The sequence below is a fragment of the Apodemus sylvaticus genome, chromosome 3 (assembly GCF_947179515.1).
Source record: "Apodemus sylvaticus chromosome 3, mApoSyl1.1, whole genome shotgun sequence".
NCBI lineage: Eukaryota > Metazoa > Chordata > Mammalia > Rodentia > Muridae > Apodemus > Apodemus sylvaticus.
Genome location: NC_067474.1, coordinates 97,951,019 through 97,972,633, shown reverse-complemented (window position 1 = coordinate 97,972,633; position 21,615 = coordinate 97,951,019). Strand labels below are relative to the sequence as shown.

The 21,615-nt window shown below is 38.8% G+C and overlaps 1 protein-coding gene across 2 annotated transcripts in view; it reads right to left on the bottom strand.

Moving 5' to 3' along the window:
• Positions 1 to 292: 292 nt before the first annotated feature.
• Cntln (centlein) overlaps positions 293 to 21,615 on the bottom strand; it is a 271,988-nt gene continuing 250,665 nt past the window's right edge. For both annotated transcript variants that reach the window (XM_052176700.1, XM_052176701.1), the window contains exons 24-26: positions 17,227 to 17,412; positions 13,808 to 13,885; positions 293 to 1,544 (exon numbers count right to left, since the gene is read on the bottom strand). In XM_052176700.1, coding sequence (XP_052032660.1) covers positions 1,443 to 1,544; positions 13,808 to 13,885; positions 17,227 to 17,412 — 366 coding nt within the window. In that variant the 3' untranslated portion in view covers positions 293 to 1,442. The remainder of the gene's footprint in view (positions 1,545 to 13,807; positions 13,886 to 17,226; positions 17,413 to 21,615) is intronic.

Here is a 21,615-nt window from a genome sequence, read left to right as displayed (position 1 = left end):
CTTTCTTACAGTTTCTGCTCCACACTTTGTCTCCATATTTCTTCCTGTGAGTATATTGTTCCCCCTTCTAAGAAGCACTGAAAAATCCACACTTCGGTCTTCCTTCTTCTTAGCTTCATATGGTCTTGACAGTATTGTACTCAATTTAAACTATGACATTGTGGCTGTAGCATGCTGAGCAGCAGTGCTATGTAAGGAAAATACCACATACAACCTCTGCTGTATCCACTCAGATCTACCACCACAGTGTTATAACTATACTAAGTGCTGTGCAAAAAGGAATGAACATCACTGAATCTCAATAAATCTTTATTGATGACATTAAAATTGAATTTCATATAATTCTACATGTTACAAAGTATTGTTTTTAAAAAATTAAATAAAGTAGAAAATTTTTAGTCTGTGAACTATATAAAAGTAGGTGGCAGGCTAGATTTGGCTAGGGCCTTAATTTTCCATCACCTACATTAATCTCTTGGGATCTACATTCAAAAGGAGGAAATGAGGATAAACCATAAAGCAAAGAGTGAGCATATTAAAAATAGATGATTTCATATTAATAGCAAGATATTCAGAGACTGTGCCATGATGGAACTGGTAAAGTGCGCCTGGATGAGAAGACAGGGATGCCTACAGTTACACACAAAGCATTCTGCAAGGACAGTACCAATGGCAAGCATAGGAGATCACGTTCTGTGACTCCAAGAATGAGTGGCAAGAACTCAGTGAGGACATGCAAGGAGGGGGATGGTTAATAACCAAATACAACCTTCCCACCACAGTGAGAAGGCATTGTTAATTAGATGGCCATGGTAGGAGCTCTGCTCCGTCTAGCCCAACATTATACATTGGGGTTCTGGCCCTTGCTGATTTATATAACTGCACAAGCAGACAGAGGATAGAAATGTTTTTATTGTTTCCAGATAGTTCTAGAATAATAGAGTAGCTCCTGTATAATCCAATATGTCAATGAGAATAGATACAATGGAACCATACAATTTGCTTCACTCAATGCCCCATACTAGGATAATTCACTTCATATTTTCTCACCACACAAAGATTTTGTTTACTGGATCACATTTGTAACAGTTTTATATACAAGCCTAGTTTTCATATAAAATTTATATTAAGTACTTTATTTGTAACTTTTTCATTTTATACTCAGACCAATATGTATGTGACAAGTTTGTTTTGTTTTCTTCTTATGTACCGGAAGGAAAACCATTTTTAAGTTTATATTAATTGGGTCAATATACAACATTCAAATGCTAGACTTCCCTTTTATGTGGCCATGCACTTAGTTAGCTTTATTTGTTCAGCAATCAGTTTCAGCAACTTTCCATTTGCTTGAAGCTGCCCATTGATAGCTGGAGCAGATATTCTATCTGGACTGTTTACAACCACAGCACGTGAAGTTCTTGTATTTGAAAACAACTCTACTTTTATGTAGTGTCTTTCATGACTGTGAAATATCCTTCAGTCAGTTTCTTGTTTTCCTTTATTTTCTCCAGTACTGCTTCTAGTAAATATGATGCAAATGGAAGCTGAAAGAAAACAACAAAATTACTACAACTCTGTATTTTCTTCAATTTTAAACACACACAAAGCTGATAAGATGTCTCAGAAGGTAAAGGCACCTGCTACAAAACCCAAGTTCCATTCCTGGAATCCACACCATGGAAGGGGATAATTGATTACTGAAGTTGTCATCTGTCTTACACAAACACACAGACAGACACATAGGCACACATACCATATAATATATATGGGTACACATATAAAATAAAGTAATACAAAATTAGAAAAATGGTTTGATAAAAAACACACACTAAATATCACTAATCCATTGGCATTTAGCTATCTAAAGCATTTAGCTTTAGAAAGTTATTCTGTAACTTTGAAGTCATAATGGGACCCTACTGGATCTCTTTTCAACAGACCTTTCTGGTTATCGTGGGCAATTTTGGCTTTTCTAATAAAAATGATAAAAGAGCAGAAGTAAAATGAAAAAAGATAAACGCCTTATTGAACAATTCATGGTTTACTGACCATGTTAATGATGTAATCTGCAATACAAGCAGCTGAGCCATTCATCTTCAATCAGCTGATCAATAGCAGGTTACAGTCATCTCCAGGGCACGCAGCCCCACAGTAGTGGTACTATATGTTCATCACTCATAAAAGAATGAGAGAGAACTATCAATACACTTGTCTGTACGAGAGCCCAATATCTCAAGAGTTGCAGGATAAAATTTCAGAGAGAAAAAATGGCAAAAGTATACCCATTGATTAAGTTGTTAAAGTTTGTTTGGTATATCAAAGTGTAATACACATGTTTCAGAAACTGCTGAGCTTATGAAATGTGAGAACAGTTTTAAATTTCATAATTGCTATAACTTTGCTGGTAGTTTTCTTGTCGCTGTTACTTCCTTGGCTCACTGGTAGAATGTGGACATATCCCATACTGTTATGGCTTGTAAGTGAGTCTAGACTGCTGCCTCAAATACCTTCTGCACTTTGACCTATTTCTTGTTATTTTCTTCTTGCTATCTCATCTCACATGAATGTCTGGCATAATTAGGAAATCCATTAAGTATTTCTTGGATTTGTTCCTTTGAATGACCAGGAATAAACAACGTTTGCTCCCTAAATATATTAGAATGCTTATAGTCCAAATGATCCTTCTCTGGAGAGAGGCTGAGTCATACTTTCTGTTGTGTCGGACAAGACCTGATGGTGTCCCTAGTCCGCACTGAGCAAAGACAGAGCATGTCTTCTGTAGGGCTCAGCCTAGGGATTGTGATCAAGTTGATCAAAATGACTTTGAACTGGTAGGAAAAGAAAGCATTAACTAAGACCTTTAAATAGTTTTCTATATTCTAACTAGCTGTTGCCTAAAGACAGTCTGGCTGAATTCATACTTCCCCCAAACTCAAGAACTATGCACATCTGTCTCACATGAAAGTTAACAGAGAAGTGTCAAAACAGGACATTTATTTAGTTCTAAGGTACAAATGAGTATAAGATATATATGTTGACTTGAAAAAGCTGTTCTAGGTAGGAAAGTCATTGTCATCATATACACACTTATGCATAGCATATACACACAATATACACATTTCAGTTTCAGAAATGTGGGAAAACAACATTAGATATAAGAATAAGAATGTATTTCGTCTTTTTTTTGAAGACAATAACAACAAATTCTTGGTTTGGCAAATAGTATGACTGGGATGCAGAAAGGAGTTAGACTTGATAACACTGCTAGTTTTACTAATTTGATAATTAAGCAATCAGGGCATTGATATTAGCTTTTAAAGAATGCATAATAAAAAGTTTTTTTCTGTCTAGCAAGCACTAGGCCCCAAGTGACAAGATCCTTGGGTAACTATTATTTAACTATCTGCATAATTCCATCTCAAAGGAAGATAGAGAAGATAGAACAACCTCTCATCTTTTACTGGTAGAAGCAAAAGCAGAAATGAATGCTTAGAAGTTCTATTCCTAAATTTTTCTAGAAAAATGGTTCTCTGATGAAGCAAGTCTGGGTGGCAGCAAACTTTAAACTAGTTCTGTTATCTTTGGACCGCTTACCATGCATCTAAGGTGCTGCTTCTGAGGCACCATGATCCTCAAAGGAAACTTCCTGTCATTAAATTCAGGCCTCCATCCTTTCTCATGGTCTATTTACCACATTTAGGTGCTCTATGGAAGATATGGAAGTGAGCTGGCTGTGTTGCCCTGGCTAATAAAGTTCTTTACCTTTCTGAGGTGATGCACTGGCACTCTGCATTTATATCTGCAAATTCTGCCTTTGAGTAAAAAGCTAAACCTGCTCTTGTGAGGTGGACAGTTTTCAGCACATGGCATACTTAGACTTTTGCTTCTCCTTAAAAGAACTCCCCTCCCAGAAACTTGCAGCAGGGCGCAAGGAGACTGGTGACTAACCTGATACCAACAGCTTTCTCCCCTCTTCCCATGGCTCCCAATAAAACTGCTCCCGGAATTAAACCCAATACTTGTTCCGCCTCTATTATTGGCCTTTTTGCTTCGTTAAACTTTATATACAATTAACATATTGGGGATTTCACAAAGAAGTCAAGCTGTGTGTAGCTGCATGTACCTCATTGTTTACAAGGAGTTCAGAAGCATATGATTGATCCTCACATTTTACATGAAGTTTTTCATATCTATTATGCATGTTAGTTGAGGTGTTTAGTTTGTTTTTTCTGTGCCCCTTCCAATGTTTCTCTGAGGTATTCTTGTCACTTGCTTTCTCTCTGTAATGCACCATTTCTCACAGTTTTGTCCTCTAAACTCAGCCTTCATTTTGACTGATGTTTATAAATTTGTTGTTTATTATTGTAATAATAGATGTGGTTTAAATGGTGACAAAATATACTCTTTGTTGTTTGAAAATGTTATATAGATGTTTTGATCAAAGACAGCATCCATTTCCCACCTTCCAATGCCTCTCCTATGCCCCAAGCACCTGTTCATGGACTCTGTCTTAAAACCCACTGAGTTCACCCAGTGCTACCGTATGTAAGGGTTTTGGGGAACATACTAAATGTTCCTACTAAAGCATGAGTACCTACTTTAAGCTTGAGTAATCTACTTACTAAAGCATGAGTAGTCTCTCAGGGACCAGATCCCTGGAGAAAACTGACTCACTTACCTACCAGTAGTCATCCCTTGCATATAATTCTTTGGGTGTGGAGGAGACTCTGGGGGATACTCCTTAACCCACTCCTTAACCCACGCTGGAGTTTTGTAGGCTTTATCTTATAGGTCTTGTGCATAGTTACAATTGCTGTGAATTCTTGTGTGCAATGGCTTTTTCATGATAAATAAGAAAAGAAAATTAAAAAATATAGAAGGAAGCCATTTGCTCAGTGGATAAGAGTACTTGTTACACAAGTGTGAGGTCCTGATTCAGACCCATGGTCCTGACATAAAAGTTGAATGTGATGTATGTTCTTGTAACCCTGGAACTGTGGAGGACTCTCAGTAATGGACAAGCAGCCTGACCTACACACAGACAGCTCCAGGTCCAGTGAAATCCTGTGTCAAGGATATAAGGTGCGGAGTGAAAGAGCAGGAAACCCCATGTCTCCTCCTGGCCTCTGAAAGTTTGTGTATGGGTGTGTGGATATGCACAGACACATTCACAGATTGGGTAACACATACACAAATAAAGAAAAATTTATAATGCTCAATTCTACTTAAGAAATTTTATAACAGTAAAACTACTTAATTTTTATAAAAATAGTTGAATTAAATACATTTTTAAAAATTAAGAAACACAAGTATTATAAAACTTTTATAAAATGATTATGAAATAGTTAATAAAAATACCCATTGTTTTCAAATGAGTACTAGAAAGTTCTCACAGACCCTTTCATATATGACAATTAGTTCCTGCCTTTGAGTCTTATGAGCCCTTCTCAAGTTAATACTATTCATTTATTTAGCAGGATTTTCAGTAAGTTATATAGATAAGATTCTGCTTAATTTAGTATTAATTTATAAAAATTTCCAAGAGACTAAGAATGAGTTTTCTCAGGCAATAACCATTTTACTTAATTGAGAATCATCATTTATATCACATACAGATCACTATTAAATATAAATATCACAAATTAATGTTAATCTAAAGTTAGATGGAATATAACAATCTTTAGTGATGCATAAAAACATCTTCAAAATCCCTTTTTATTTTGAAATATTTTGTTTATTTACATTTCAAATATTGCCCCCCTTCCGTTTTTTATTTTCATTTCCAAGAATATACCCCTGTGTGTCTCTGTGGGTGTGTACATATGGGTTCAGGCACCAGAGGAATCTAGAAGAGAGCGTTGGATGCCCTGGAGCTGGGGTCACAGCTGGCTGTGAACTGGCCAACATGAGTGATGGAATTTATACTTGGGTCTTGAACTCAGGTCCTCTGTAAGAAAAACCATATATTCCTAGCCGCTGAGAAATCTCAAGAGTCCCCTGCCCCAAAATCTTATGAGAATTATATGAGCATCAGTTCTTAGCATACAGCTCTACATTGGTTATAGTTAGGACTGAAATGGTACTTAAAATATGGCATTTATCTTGGAAAATGCTTTTAAAATTCTATGGTTTGCCAGACTGCTTTAGGTACATACATTAGAGTTCTGAGATTACAGGTTTATAACACCATTAAAACTTGAAGTAACTTTTTATACAAACACACAAACACACACACACACACACACTTCAAAATCTTTTTCTTAATTAAAAAATAAAGTACGAATTTCCAGATCTTAGATCCATTATACAGCAAACCCCTGCAGAGACAGACTCCTCCCCTTACCATTGGCATCCTCAATGCAACCTTCTCCATGGCTACTGAGTTCCCAATGTAACTTGCACATCCTCACTCATAATTTAACATGTGCTATTCCCTCTGCTGGAAGTCCTTCTTCCACACACCCCTGTCACCAGTGGGCAGACCACGCAGATATTAAGTAACTTTCCAAAGACCACATGATGAATAAGTAGAGAAGATAGGGTTAGAAGGCCAGCTCATCCCACATGAGCCACAACTCCTGAAGCCTATCTCCCCAGTTAGGAAACCAGCTACAAAGGATCTGAGCTTGGTCCTGTCCTCCTCAAAGGTCAGCGAGAGTCTTCAGTAGTCAGTCTGGTGGAACTGAGGCAGAAGGAAGGTGAGCAGAAGGACTTGAGGGCGCGAGTGAGCACAGAGATTAAGGCCTCAGATCTTCACTGAGAACTTGAGCTCTCTCAGGTCTTGTCATAGTTTCTTTTCTATAAAACCAAACTTAACATCATTTCTTTTGTGACAGATGCCTGAGCCCTCTTTTAATTAGATTATATTTAATTGCTAAGGGTGGGCCCCCGGGAACTAGGATTTTTAAAAGGGTAATACTTCCTTCTTCCTGTAATCCCAATAAGCTGGCATTGGGAATTGCTGTTGAGGCCTCTCCCCTCCTGGCCAGCTTCCTGTATCTGCAGGTTGTTCTTTGGCTGTGTGCTACCATTTTATTAAAGTCCTATCTGTTGGCCTCTCATAGAACTTTTAAATTATTTTTGTGCCACAAAGGACCTCTCTGGGGTTTTTATATACAAATATTAAAAACAAAAGATAACAACAACAACAAAAAACAAATCCTAAGAGAGCACAAACAGGCTTACAAAGAAAGCCAGCTACCATGAGCTACAGATGTGCTGCCCACCAGCAGTCACTTCCCCACCGCTGCTCTTGAAAGCTTCCGTTATTTTTATGTCTAGGAGGTTAGCATACAGTTGGTGCTTGGTTAAATTTGGCATTTAATTTTGAGATATGTTTGAGATATGAGAAATACAGCTCATAATTCTCCTGGCCTAACAGATACAACTCTTAGAAGTCTGCTAAAAGCTGACAGAGAAGGCTGCATATGACAACCTCCAATCTGATGCCCTGAGAGATTTCTGGTACAATCCATAATTTCTCATCACTTAAAATTTGAAAATGGTTCTAGAAGCCATGGACAAGAACTGAAAATCGTTAAGCCATTTAAGTTATTTTAACTTTTTTCTTCTGCCTCAAGGAAAACTTAGATATCATTTGGAGCAAATTGGTGATCTATCCTCTTTATGAAGTCCTTTGGAGATGGTGACCTTTAGTATGATACCTCCAGATTTAGGAAAGGAACTGTTAGCAAATTCATTATGGGTACATTATATAAAATGAAAGAGAAATGTGTGAACATCCTATTTAGGTGAGCCTTTCCTACAAACCCAGAAGCACCCTAGGCTTGTGATGTGGCTCTTCCTCAGGGTGCTAAGGGTTACTGAAGTATTCTTTTGATAGTATTCTATGCTAACGCCTTCCATCAGAACTTCCATGAGAGGCAATGGTCTTACCTGACCCATGCTCATCAGGCTGTTTGACCAAATTGACATGAATGGTCATAGGTCAAAGATGTCCCTTTATCTTCAAGATAATTCCTGGGACAATGACACTATCCCAGAAACAACCTCATTTCTCTAAACCTTGTTTTCATTTGGGACTGTGCTACTTTTAGTGAATATGGAGGCCTTGCACATTCTTACTTTACTCCACTTCCCCCATACATAAGAATTTCAATGATGAAAACCTGTCTTACTGGAAAAGGCAACATACAATAGAACACATAATACATTTACTATTAGTAGTAAATGTTTTGCAATAGGATTCCTTTTTCCAAAGCCAAGAGCTACATTGTATAGGAAGTCTATTCCTCTTTTACACTTCAGTTATCTATTTGGTTCAAGTAACTCTACCATAGACTGAGCGGCTTGGACAGTCATTTAAGTCACAGTGTTTTTGTGTGGTACAGAGAAAAAACAGCAAGCTGCCTTAGTATACAGGTATACAGGCTCTAACTCCATTCATGAGCGACTGCCCCCTCCCTCCCCTCCTCCCAACCTCATGATCCCCCCCCCCCCCCCCCCCCCCGCAATTTCCTCCTCTAAGCAACAGTGTAGAAGTTTAGAATTCATATAGGCCCATTGAGTACTTTTTTTGTATAAGTTAAGCTGCCTCTTTACCCAGACTACTGTTTTCAAATTCGTAATTGAAACACTGGTATACATACATAGTTCTTTTGAGCCCCCAAATGATGTTTAATATTTATCTACTTCAAACAATAGATTGCAAGCTCCTGAAGGCTTATTTTTGTTGTGTGAAAGGAATGATTCTGTGTGTGTGTGTGTGTGTGTGTGTGAGAGAGAGAGAGAGAGAGAGAGAGAGAGAGAGAGAGAGAGGTTGATCAACAGGTACTGGGATAGTTTTCCCTTTTGTCTATGTAACTGTTACAAACAAAGTCACCCAGAATCTGCTCAGGAACCTGATTTCAGCTCTGTCAGCAGTATTCTGAGAATGAGGATTTCTGGGCAATATAACTGTGTAGTCTTTTCAGGCATAGCCGAAGTGCTTTATCTTCCCATCAGTGACACAAAAGGGCTCTGTTCTCTTCCCACTTTTATGGGGACCTTAGTGTTTTCTTGTTTTGGATTTAAAACTCAGGATCTGAATAATTTCCTTTGTCTCCCATGGTGACCAACACACTCTCATAGGCACTGACTAAACATTGGAAGGAAGCACACTGATGACCCTGAGCAGAGCATGAAGGGGAATCTACTGGGATTCAGGCAAGTTTTAATTTTAGAAAACAAGTTAAAAACTGTAACACAAGGACGCGTATTGGAGTAGATAAAACTACCCAATGGTGGCTACTAAAACAAAGAAATAGTTACCACAAAGCCAGAAAGTTAGAATCTAATAATTTTAAAGAATTGCTTTATCTTTAACAACAAAAACATATCCTTTTTTTGAAACAAAAGCAGCTTCAAATTGTTACATAAAAGACACTGAAGCAGGCTGAGTAGAGACTTTCCATCTCATTGTTTGGGCAGGCTGTGGGCCTGTCTGTGGATGACCATGCAGCTCTGCATGTATGAGAGTAGATGAGCACTCAGGACGTATGCACATGGACACATGTTACCAACACCATGCAAGAAGAAACAGAAATGATGGCTTCATAGCTCCATGAGGGGCTTGGATTGACCCTGAGCGGATAGTTCTCTCCAGCTACAAGAGACAGTGCCGTTTGTCAACCTTTCAGACAGCCACATTCCCAGGCATGCAATAGAAGAAAAACATTGTTTTTAGAGAGGAGATTGGAGAAAATGGAGCACCTCAAACTTCAGCATTTGCAAGCTCTGAAGCATCTAACAGGGACATAAATATTTAAGGCCAAAGGAAACTAACAAGGAGAATACAACTCTGTTCCCAGGCACTGAGGGAGAAAACAGGGGGAATATGTTAATCCAGGGACCCAGGCTTAGCCTTTTCTTGCCCACATAAGACTGTGAAATGTTTTCTTCAATGCTTAAAGTAAGGACAGACTAACAAAAGCTGGGATAAATTAAGAAAAAGCAGAATGCTTCAAATAGTATCAATCAATTAAACATTCTATGGTTTTAGTCACCATTGAATATTTCCTTCCTGTTCTCTCCAAGACTTTAAGCATGAAAGGATGCTGAATTTTGTAACATCCTGGCTCGCTGGATCACTGAGGTTCTTCAACGCACCTTCAACTTTCTCATCTCGTGGGCTGCTAAGGTGATCCATTTCTGGTTTGGGACTGCCCATGTCCTCTCACACAGTGGTCTATCAACTCTGGATAGTGTGTGCAGCCCCCCTGCTACCCTGGCTGGGGCTCACAGGACCCTGCAGCCCTCACCTCCTCCTCCTCCAGAGCCTGTCAGGCTGTCACGAATCTCTCTAAAGCACAGCCTTGCTCAGATGCCAGTGGCATCTGGCCTAGCTGCTCCTTGAACCACATAAAAACAAGTTTTAGGGGTTCGCATCTTTCCTTCATCTATATCTCTCCCTCCCTCTCCCTGTCTCTCTCTCTCTCTCTCTCTCTCTCCAACTGTAAATTTAGAAACATCAATACAAAAAGAAAACATAAGTAACATTTTAAAATAAGGATATCCACTCCCCATCCAAAATGAAAACGGACTTACAAAGTTATGTTTCAGTGTTCCTAACTAGGAATTTGCAAACTGCAGAAAAATAGCAAATACACAGAACTACTAACTACATTACAACTGCTTGAAATAGTAAGGTTATGTCCTTGCTCTCTGTAATTAAGTATACACATGGATTAAAGGCTCCAACTTTTCATTCTAATACTCTGCAGCCAATGATGTTAAGTATTGGCTGTATGACAGTAATATCATATTGTACAGCTTCATCATGCCACATGGGGAAAGCCAGGTATTTGTTTTGTGGTGAATGTATCATCAATATAAAATTTCACTGAATGAAGGCAGTCAACAAACCTGGAACCAACTGGTTCAATATTCAGGTTCTACCATACAACACTGAACAGCAGAGAAGGAGGGCAGACAGAATATGTCCTATACTTTTACCTTTGAAACACTTTAATACTGTTGCATCAGAATCAATCCACATAGTTTTTTAGGGAGTATGGTCACTTACTCTACAGCTCAAGGGTTGTATAATTGTTCACACAAGAAGACAGAAGCTGTAAAGTAACCCAACATATTTACAGTTTTGCCCAGATAACTCTGTGAGCATCTCAGATTCTCAAATACTGATGGGCAAAGGAAACATTTTTGAAAACACAGGACAAATATAATTGCTGGGGGAGAGAGAGAGAGAGAGAGAGAAAGAGAGAGAGAGAGAGAGAGAGAGAGAGAGAGAGAGAGAGAGAGAGAGAGAGAGAGAGAGAGAGAGAGAGAGAGAAAAGAAAAGAGATGTTTTCTATTTTATAGATCTTTCTCTTGGGCATAATTATGAAGTGGCATTCCAGTGCAACCAGTGAAATACCTATTTTTTTTCTCACAAAAATCTAAAGACATCAGCAAAACCACCTCTGTCAGTAATAAAAATAAAAAGTCTTTGACTTTTTAAATGTTATCATACTGTCACAGCAGAATAAAATTAGCTTGAAAAACGATCTAAAGGCACGTGATGCTGTTCATTATGTATGGCGGCAACAGCAGCGCTTCGCTTCTCAGTGTTCATAAAGGCTGCTCCATTAAATTTACCTCCAGTCAATAATTAGGAGTCCACAAATAAACCTGGGCAATTAAATCAATACTTCCAGACAATTATATTCCAGAGTCCAGGCTCAGTGGCACAAAAAGGCACTATATCAACCTGCAGTATTAAGCAGTCTGGTGCCATTTCAACGGGGAATTTTTAATACTAACTGGTTAGAATAAGCATATATCCACATAATGCAGAATATGTACATGTACTTCCACATATGTAAGGCACCTGCATGTATACATACACAAGTGCATGCATGTGCACACGTATACACACACACACATGAACAACAACAGTATATAGCAAGATTTAAACATATTGATTTATAATTTTATAGATATAATTGATGATAAAATTTCTAATTAAAGGAACTACAAGGTCCTAGTTATAAGGCCAACCCCTAGAAAATAAGTACAAATTTATTTCTATCATTTTAAAGCTGAAAAACACTTCACACCAACTATCACTGAACTCCTTCGTGTGCCAGACACTGGGCTGAGCCTGAGCAAGAACTACGAAATGAGCTCTGCAGGCTGAGGTTAGGACATGAGCTCGGCAGGTGGCCCAGCAGCGAGGAGCACATGCTGCTCTTCCAGAGGGTCTGCCTGTGGTCCCCAGCACCCATGCTGGCAGCTCGCAACTGCCTGTAAGCCCAGCTCCAGAGGGAGCTGATCCTCTGGCCTCTGAAGGCACCTGCACTCGTGTGCAACTCCCGACACCCCCGATTCATATACGTGATTAAAAATAAATATGCATCTTAAGAAAAATAAACAACCTCTCTTTCTCAAAAATCAAGTTGTCACTGTAAAAGGGCTTCTCTCATACCCGTGTATCTGTATTTGGCCAGCTGTAATGGAAATGTCACCCATCACATTCCATTATTGAAATAATTTCAGATAAGGCTTAGACACTATATGACGTTTAACACTAAGAACAGGAGCAGCCTATGTATCGTTCACTTATTCTTCGCTTCTTGTCTTGGTGCTGCGGGTTGGACTCAAGTCTCTGCACATGCTGATCAAAGCACTCAGCCACCAGCGCACCTCCAGGCCTCTCACCGCTCTATTCCTGGCTTCACCACACACACGGGCGATGCTATCCAGCGATACAGATAAAAACTAACATTACTTAGTACCAACTTGCTCTTCATTGTTGCAGAAACATTCATAGGGTCTTTCAAAAGTCACTGACTGATGGTTTTTGTTTTGTTTTGTTTTGTTTTTTGCTTTTTGTTTTTTGTTTTCATTTTCCCACTCTGAGAATTATGTTTTAGCTTTTATTTATTTCAGGTTGGGTTTCAAATAAACAATTAGGGTGTGCAGAGAGAGAGAGAGAGAGAGAGAGAGAGAAAGAGAGAGAGAGAGAGAGTTTAATGAAAAAGTTTTAGAATGCATTACACGCTGTCAGTGATGTCAAAACAAAAGCTGGCTATGACCAGAAAAGCAGACTCTCACCTGCCAATAAACTGCCCTTGATCACTTACAAGAGGGGCACATCCCAGCAGACCATGTGTGTATTAAAAAAACACTTGAAAGGGAGGAAGAGTATATCACACTGGTCGCAGCAGCAGCCTCAATAGCGCCCTCAGGGACGCCGGCTCGCCTGGCCTTGTCATCCTCTATGCAACCTTCCACTCAGCCCAGAAAACGTCGATAGGAAAATGTTTGAGGGGCCTCTGGTGGAAATTTTTTCATTCTTTCTGCATTGACAGGACGCCAAATCAATATTTACTTCCCACTAACAAGCTGCTCGAGGTCTCAGTAGAAAATATTGTAGAGAATGCGGGAAGACACAGTAATAAACAGCTGTCTGGCTGTGAGGAAAACACGCATTGACTGGAAACAGGCCCACAGTAAAAGGTCACCGAAACCCATGAACTCCTCAGGTGTCCGTATCAACTTCCAACTTTAAAGACACTAATAAAGAATCTCTTTTCCTAAGAGGTTGGAAGAATGGATCCTTTTCACTCTAGCAAGCAGAGCGGTTGACTCAATAATTTAATTAATGCCCTTACTGAGGCCCATGTTGGCTCTTTCTCCAGACATTTGCTTCATTTGTTAAGTCCAAAGGTACAAATAGGGGGTTAACTTTACCACTGTCCCAGGGGACGCTTCTTTACTTAATAGAAATAAATAAGGGTGTCTGCAAATGTGAGGCTGGCAATATTTATTTGGAAATTTTAATATATGAAGCACAAACATAAAATACCTGTCCTTCAAGAAGTTTCTGAATGTACAACATCCACTCCTTGTCATTTTCAGCATCTATCTTTGTCTTTTCAATTTCCTAAGGAAAATAAAAACAGGTACATTAACTGATATGAGCTTATTCAATTCTGCTAGGATCTAGCAGCTAGATATTGAATACATCTATAGGATATTAACAAAGAGTAACCCATCTCTTCCAAGGTGGGATATTTAAATCCATGCTATTTAATATTTAATTTGTAAATATTCACATACACATGGAAGCTATATTTGTGTTTATATATTTCATAAGAAATTAAGATTTTTTTCAGCTTTTACAGTGTGGCTATTTAATATTTAATTTGTAAATATTCACATACACATGGAAGCTATATTTGTGTTTATATATTTCATAATGAATTAAGATTTCTTTTTCAGCTTTTACAGTGTGGCTCCAGACAGATAGATGGGGGTAAAATAAGCGTTACAGTAACAAGATGAGGCAGGGCTGGAAAGATGGCTCCATGGTTTCCGTGGTTGTTAAAGAGTGCTTACTGCTCTGACAGAGGACCTGAATTTGGTTCCCAGCATTCATGTCAGGTGACTCACAATAGCCTATAAGTCCACCCTACAAGGAAGCCAACTCTACCTCTAGCCTATACAGGAATTCCCACCCCCCTCTCTCTCTCTCTCTGTGTGTGTGTGTGTGAGTGTGTGTGTGTGTGTATGTGTGTGTGTTTCCCTCTCCTGCATGCAAGCTTGCACACACACAGAAACACCACATGTGTAAGTGTAGAAGCACTGGAGAAACTAACAGTGGCTGAAATTTACTGCATGTCAGTCTTCACACTAGGTGTGCCACACTCTCATCCTTCAACATGAATTTACTGATGCTGGATGCGGTTTAAGAACACAATTCAAGCAAGACACTCCACCCCTTAATCTCTAAAAGATGGATGGTTCATTCTAAATAAACTCTGGTCTGTAATTAAACACAGTGAATATATCAAGGTGCCCCGAAACTGTTCAGAGTGTGTTTGTGCTCAAATTCTTTTTCTTTCCAGGAGGATTCGTAAACTGTGTGGCATGTGTGGCTGCAGGCAGAGGTCTCTGGTATCAGGTGTGTTAGCTCAGAGGCATGGGTGCTGCTTTGGTAGTCTTTGGAAATATGAGGAACCTTTTCTATGGTCACACAATTAAAGGAGACAGTTTGTCTAATTCTCCTATTCAAATGATGTGATGTCTTTCTAATTTACAGGCCAGAGAGCATCCTCATAACAAACAGTGAAAGGCACATGCCTGCATTTGTGTGTGTAAGTGCACAGGTACACACACACACCACACACACATACACACATCACACACATACACACACACCATATACATACATACCACACACACACATACACATGACACACACACCACACACACATACTCACATCATACACATATACACACACCATATACATACACACCACACACATACCACACACACACATACCACACACATACCACACATACATACCACACAGCACACACACACCATACATAAACACATACACACACACCACACACACACACCACACACACATACACACATCACACATATATACACACACCATATACATACACACCACACACATACCACATACACACACACATCACACACATACCACACATACACCCCACACAGCACACACATACCACACATAAACACATACACACACCACACATACACACCACACAGAGGCACACCATCAACCACAGTACCAAGCATAGGCGAGACCCTGGCTCAGGCACTGCTGCCTTCCTTGCGCTGCATTTGATCCTACATGTGATCAAATTCTTCTTCTTCTTCCATGTGCAGTCACAGATGCCGTGGCACAAACGCTGAGACTTAGAAATAGGGAAACTAACGACTCATTATCCCATTCACCCACAGGATGAAAATGATCTCCACAGAATTCCTTTGGATCTTTTCCAAAAAAATTCTTGGCAGTTTAAATATCTTTATATTAAAGATCTTCTTACAGCAGAAAATCTCTTAGACACTCAGGACTGTAGGCATTTTACAGAGGATGGTCTCATATAAAACCTTAAGTCTAGTGCTTTATTTCATCATTGAGCAAATATTTATTGTGATGATCTTGGTTATCATCCTGTCTCAAGTCTTTCCGAACAATAAATAACTGAAGACAAGCATCCTCACATGGTTAAATATAAGGCGCATAGATGAGACAGGATCCCTCTCTCCCCCAGGGCCAACTGATAGGAATATAATCCACCCAAACAGGAGTAGCTTATCCACTTTAAAACAGTAAATATTTTTAAAAGGTAGAATTATTAAAATAATCATTTCAGTCAGAAAGCCCATAAGTTTGTTATCTAAAAAAAATCTCACACACAGGATTTTTATCAAATCAATCGCAATGAGTGAACTGTGTCCAGTCAAACTGCCGAGTTAAGAACAGTGGTGCCAGAGTGCGTGGGCTGGCCAGGCAGTTAGTGCTCCTCCAGAGGACACAGGGTTGGTTCCAAGCACCAACATGGTGGGACACCACTCATTATCTGTAACTCCAGCTCCAGTGGTTTCGCTTCCCTCTTGTAACACCAGGCATGCATGTGGTACAAACAAACACATGAAGAAAGAGTACTCATATACATAAAATAAGTTAGCCAAACAATTGTTACCACTGGGTATGGTGGTACAGACCTGTAGTCTGAAAGGGTGGAGAGGCTGAAGCTGGAGGATCACCTGAGTCTAGAAGTTTGAGAACAGCCTGGGTAACATAGAAAGAACCTTGCTTCAAACGACATAAATAAATAAATAAATAAATAAATAAATAAATAAATAAATAAAGTAAGTAAATAAATAAATCTCCCTCCTTCTCCTTGCCTCTCCTCCCCCTCTCTGCTCTCTCCCTGCCTCTTCCTCCTCCTCTCTGCCTCTCCCTTCAACTCTCCTTTCTTCCTCTTTCTCTCCCTACCTCTTTTCTCTGCTCTCTTTGCCTCTCTCCCTCTCCCCACCCCTCAGTGTGCATCTGTGCGCATGCCTGTGCGAGACACACACACACACACACACACACACACACACACACACACACACACGACAATGACAAAAACCCAGGCTTACTAGATAGACAATATGATTAATTAAAGAGAATGGAGGAGACAGGAAGGGAAAACTGGTATGAGTAACAAACAACATGAATCTTCTCAATTGCTTATTATATCTTCTATCGTCTCCTGTTACATACTGGACTCATTGTCTACAGTATATATTGAATTTCTCTAAAGGCATTGAGTTGGTTATATCGTATCTTTCTTTGACAACTTGACAATATCCTCATAAATTGCAATTCTAAGAATTATAAAACAAAAAAGTATGTTTAAGTAAAAGTAGAGCCAGCCCTTTATTAATGAATATTCAAGTGATCTTACCATTTCATCTTCTGTGTCCAGTATTTCCTCTAGGTCTGACCGTGAGATGTTCAGGATGGAAGCTGCCAAGGTCTGGGCTTTATGGGTTGAGGTTTTACAAGCATGTCTGCTTTTCTGCATCTTCTTAAGCTCTCTAATTTGATGTCTTGTCCCATGGACATCACTTTGTAACTCATTGACCAGAGCCTAAAACATATTGGAGAGAGCATGGGTTCATATGGAAGTCATAACGATGACAAAATGGCCCAAACATAAAAATGTGAATGCACTAGCAAATCATTTTTATTAAAGTTACCCTGATTTTATTTATTTGGAAGAGAATGAGCTGTTATCTACCTATTGTCATTATGTTTAAAAGCTCTCCTAAATCACGGCTAAAGTACCTTTCTTTCTTACCACAAGACTAACTGGTATCTTAGTTGGTCAAGCTTGTAGCAGGCAGGTTTCTTGTAATCATGATAAAGCACAATTAGGCTGATCAGAAAGTTAGTTCAGTTTACCTATAAACATACCATTTGCATATTAATTTTAATAAGATATTGGATAGTGTGTTTAGCTGTTATATATGCTGATGAAAGACAACCACTGAAAAAGTTGCTTCTGTAATATTTTACTAAATCTAAATTAGAGACACTGGGAACTTGACATGACCAAGTACAGTGCTATTGTGGTTGACTTGAGCTCCCACCTGGGAGGGGCTGAAAACACACAGAAAAGCTGAAATTATGCCCAGAAGTCTTTACTTTTTTTTTTTTTTTTTTTTTTTTTTTTAGAGAAATCAAGATGTGCTAGTGTTTGCCACTCATCTAGGCAAATAAGAAAAGCACATTTTACTCTGCATGGCCAGAGTTCTGTGTGGTGATAGAAGGTTGGCTTTGGGAACCCAAGGTTCCCAAAGGCTGGCCAGGTGCTGGGCTGTTTCAACACTCTCCTAGTTCAAAGGTTCAATACATAATCATCCTCAGCAGCTCTCTCATACACAGCAACGAGTAAAATAACTACAGCAGAGAGTATGGGCTGCTGTCATGTTGATAGCTGATACTTGATTTCTCTACTCTTCTTCCCAGATAATAATGACTTACACACACACACACACACACACACACACACCAAAACACAGAGAGAAATATCTGTTTCTCAATTGTATTAGCAAACACCAATCTGATACTTTAGTACAATTTGCTTTTATAACTATTTTGAAGTTCTAAAATCTCATTTCTATTATTACAAATCAAGTGGAGAATCAGCCCTGACATACCTATATTTTCATTGGCAAATTTAAATTGGCAAGGTAAATCACATTATGCTACTGAAATTATATTGGCCTATTGAATATGTTAATTTTTTTCATAGTTTATTCTTTTTTTAACTATACTGTTTCATGGGGGAAAAAGTTTAATGTAGTTGTCCTAGTTAGGTATCTATTGTTACCTATGTGATAAATAAATGACCACAAACAACTTGGGAAGAAAAGGTCAAAATCCAGGCAGGAACTGAAGGTAGGAACCTGGAGGCTGGAAGGGAAGCAGAAGCCGCAGAGGAACAGTACTTGCTGGCATGTGCTCATAGCTCCCTATCTTGCTTTCTTATACAACCCAGGCCCCCTGCTTATGGATGGGCCTGCCCTAAGTGGGCTGGGTCCTCCCACATCAATTTTCCATCAAGAAAAGGCCTTAGAGACTTGCCGACAGATGAAGCTGATGTGGGTTTTTTGTTTTTTTTTTTTTTTAAATAGAGATGCCTTCTTCCCAGATGACCCATGCTAAGTTGATAAAAATCTAACTAGCTCAGTAGTTGAGCTGATGAGTCCTTAAGATGTTTTCTTTTTCTGTCTTTTACAGTGTAGATTTTCTTTTTGATGTGACTCAAACCAGAGCCCTGGGAAAGACTATGAGGTGGCCTTTCTGAGGAGACTGAGGCAGATACTTGAGAATAACACCCTACATATTCAGTTATACAAATATTAAACATAAAGAAAGGTTGAAAAATGTTTAGGGCACATATACCTCCAACCTATATATTATAATAAGTTTTCCATATTTGATTTGTCATGTACCTAGTTATCCGTTGATCTGTCTTACATCCTCGAATCATTTTAAGTAGGTGACAGGCATCTGTTCAGGTGGCCACTAATTACATTGCCATGTATATCATTAACTAATCATGAATACCTTTAGTTTGAGATCAAATTTCTACACAGTGTAAAACAATAAGCCTTGACTATATAGTTTTATGAGTTTTTACTAAATGAGAACTTTTTTGGCTAACCTACACCTAGACTGAAGTAAAAGGAATTTCCATCTGTTACGGTTTGGATGCAATATATCCCTCACAGGTTCATGTAAACTTTGAACACTTGGTTCCCAGCTAGTGTGTTTAGGATGTTGCAGAATATTTAGGCGGTGCAGCCAAACTGCTAGAAGAAGTTCACTGGGGTTGGATTTGAGGTTTACAGCCTGGCTCTAGTCCCTTTGTCTCTTTGGTCCTTGATCCTTGGAGATGTAAGCTGGCTGTTTCTCACCTGTTATCACAGCTGTGAAGTAGTGTCATAACTAAGTTTTACCACCGTGATAGAGTCAATCCTAGACTATGAGCCCAAGCAAAACCTTCTCTCTTAAGTTGCTTCTTGTCCAGTATATTGTCATAGCAACAAGAACATATTATTTGAAAAACTGTATACATGTCCTTTCCTGGTCAATCCCAAGTCAATCAGTTTTCCTAGTACCATTTATCAAAAACTAAAAACAAACAAACATTACATTCACTGCCATATGCACTTTGTTCTGTCAGTTACTAGTTAATTTATGTGCTCTCTGCTCTGTTCAGAGATTTATGTTCCTTTTATTACGTGAGAATCATGAAGGTTTGAGTACGATAACTTTTCAATACAGTTTCTTTCTTTTTTGTTATTTTAATTTTATTTTTATTAAGTATATTCTTTATTTTCACTTCAAATGTTGTCCCCTTTTCCCCTCCTCCCTCCCCCCAAAAATCCTGTAAGCCATCTCCCCTTCCCCAATCAACCCATCCCTGCTTCCCTGTCCTGGTATTCCTCTACACTATGGTATCAAGTCTTTTTAGGACCAAGGGCCTCTCCTCCCTTTGGTATCCAACAAGATCGTCCTCTGTTGCTGATGTGTCTGGGGCCATGAGTAGCTCCAAGTGTACTCTTTGGTTGATGGTTTTGTCCCTGGGAGCTCTGGGAGTACTTGGTGACTCATATTGTTGTTCCTCCTATGGCGCTGCTGCAAACCCCTTCAGCTTCTTTGGTCTTTTCTCTATCTCATCCATTGGGGATTGTGTGCTCAGTTCAATGGTGGCTGAGAGTTTCCCCCTCTGATTTTGTCATGCATTAGCAGAGCCTCCCAGGTGACAGCTATATCTGGCTCCTGTCATCAAGCACTTGTGAGAATCCACAATAGTGTCTGAGTTTTGTAATGTATATGGATCAATGCAGTTTCAAACCAGAAAGTATACCTCTGGCTTAATTCTTCTTGTTCAACATTGCTTTGTTTAGTCAACATCTTTTATGGTTTTATACAATTCTCTACTATGTATATTTAATATGATGGGATTATTAATAGCAATTGTATTGGATAGACACACACACACACACACACACTTGGGTGCTAAGACATTTTAACAGTATTAATTCTTCTAACCCATGAGCATAGTCTATTTTTCCATTTATATTTTCCTTAGTGTAATTCATCAATTACAAAAATTAACATTAACAGAAATTCCATTTCTTGGTTACATTTGACTCCTAGTTTTTCTTTGATTGCTTTGCCGTTACTCTGAGTGAGCATTCTTCTCATGTCTGTTTCAGAGGGTGTGCTGTTAGAGAGACGGAACATGATTGAACTCATCAATTTTGAGGTATAATCTTAGGGATTTTTTTTAACTCTACAACTGTGCAATCTGCAAACAGAAATAACTGTATATTCCCCCTCATGATTTCGGTAACCTTTATTTCTTTAAGCCTTTTACATTGGTCCTGATTTTATAGAGAATGCATTTCACTATTGAGTATGATGTCAGCTGTAACTTTAATGCTTTTATTGTACTGAGATCAACTCACTCCATATTTAATATTTTGTTTTTAAACATAAAAATGTGGAATTTTGTGAAATTCTTTTTCTATATCTACTGGGTGACAATATGACTATTTTTTATTCTGCTAATTTAGTATCTCATATGTATTTGTTTGCATATTTGAACCATCCACAGACCCAATATCATTTTAGCATGGTGTGTGAGGTTTTAATGTGGGTGGCTAGTACTTTGCTGAAAATGTTTGCATCTGCTTTTGAATTATGATGGAATGTAATTTTCTTCTCTTCCCATGTCCTTATCTCACTTTGCTTTCAGAGTAATACTGACCTTGTA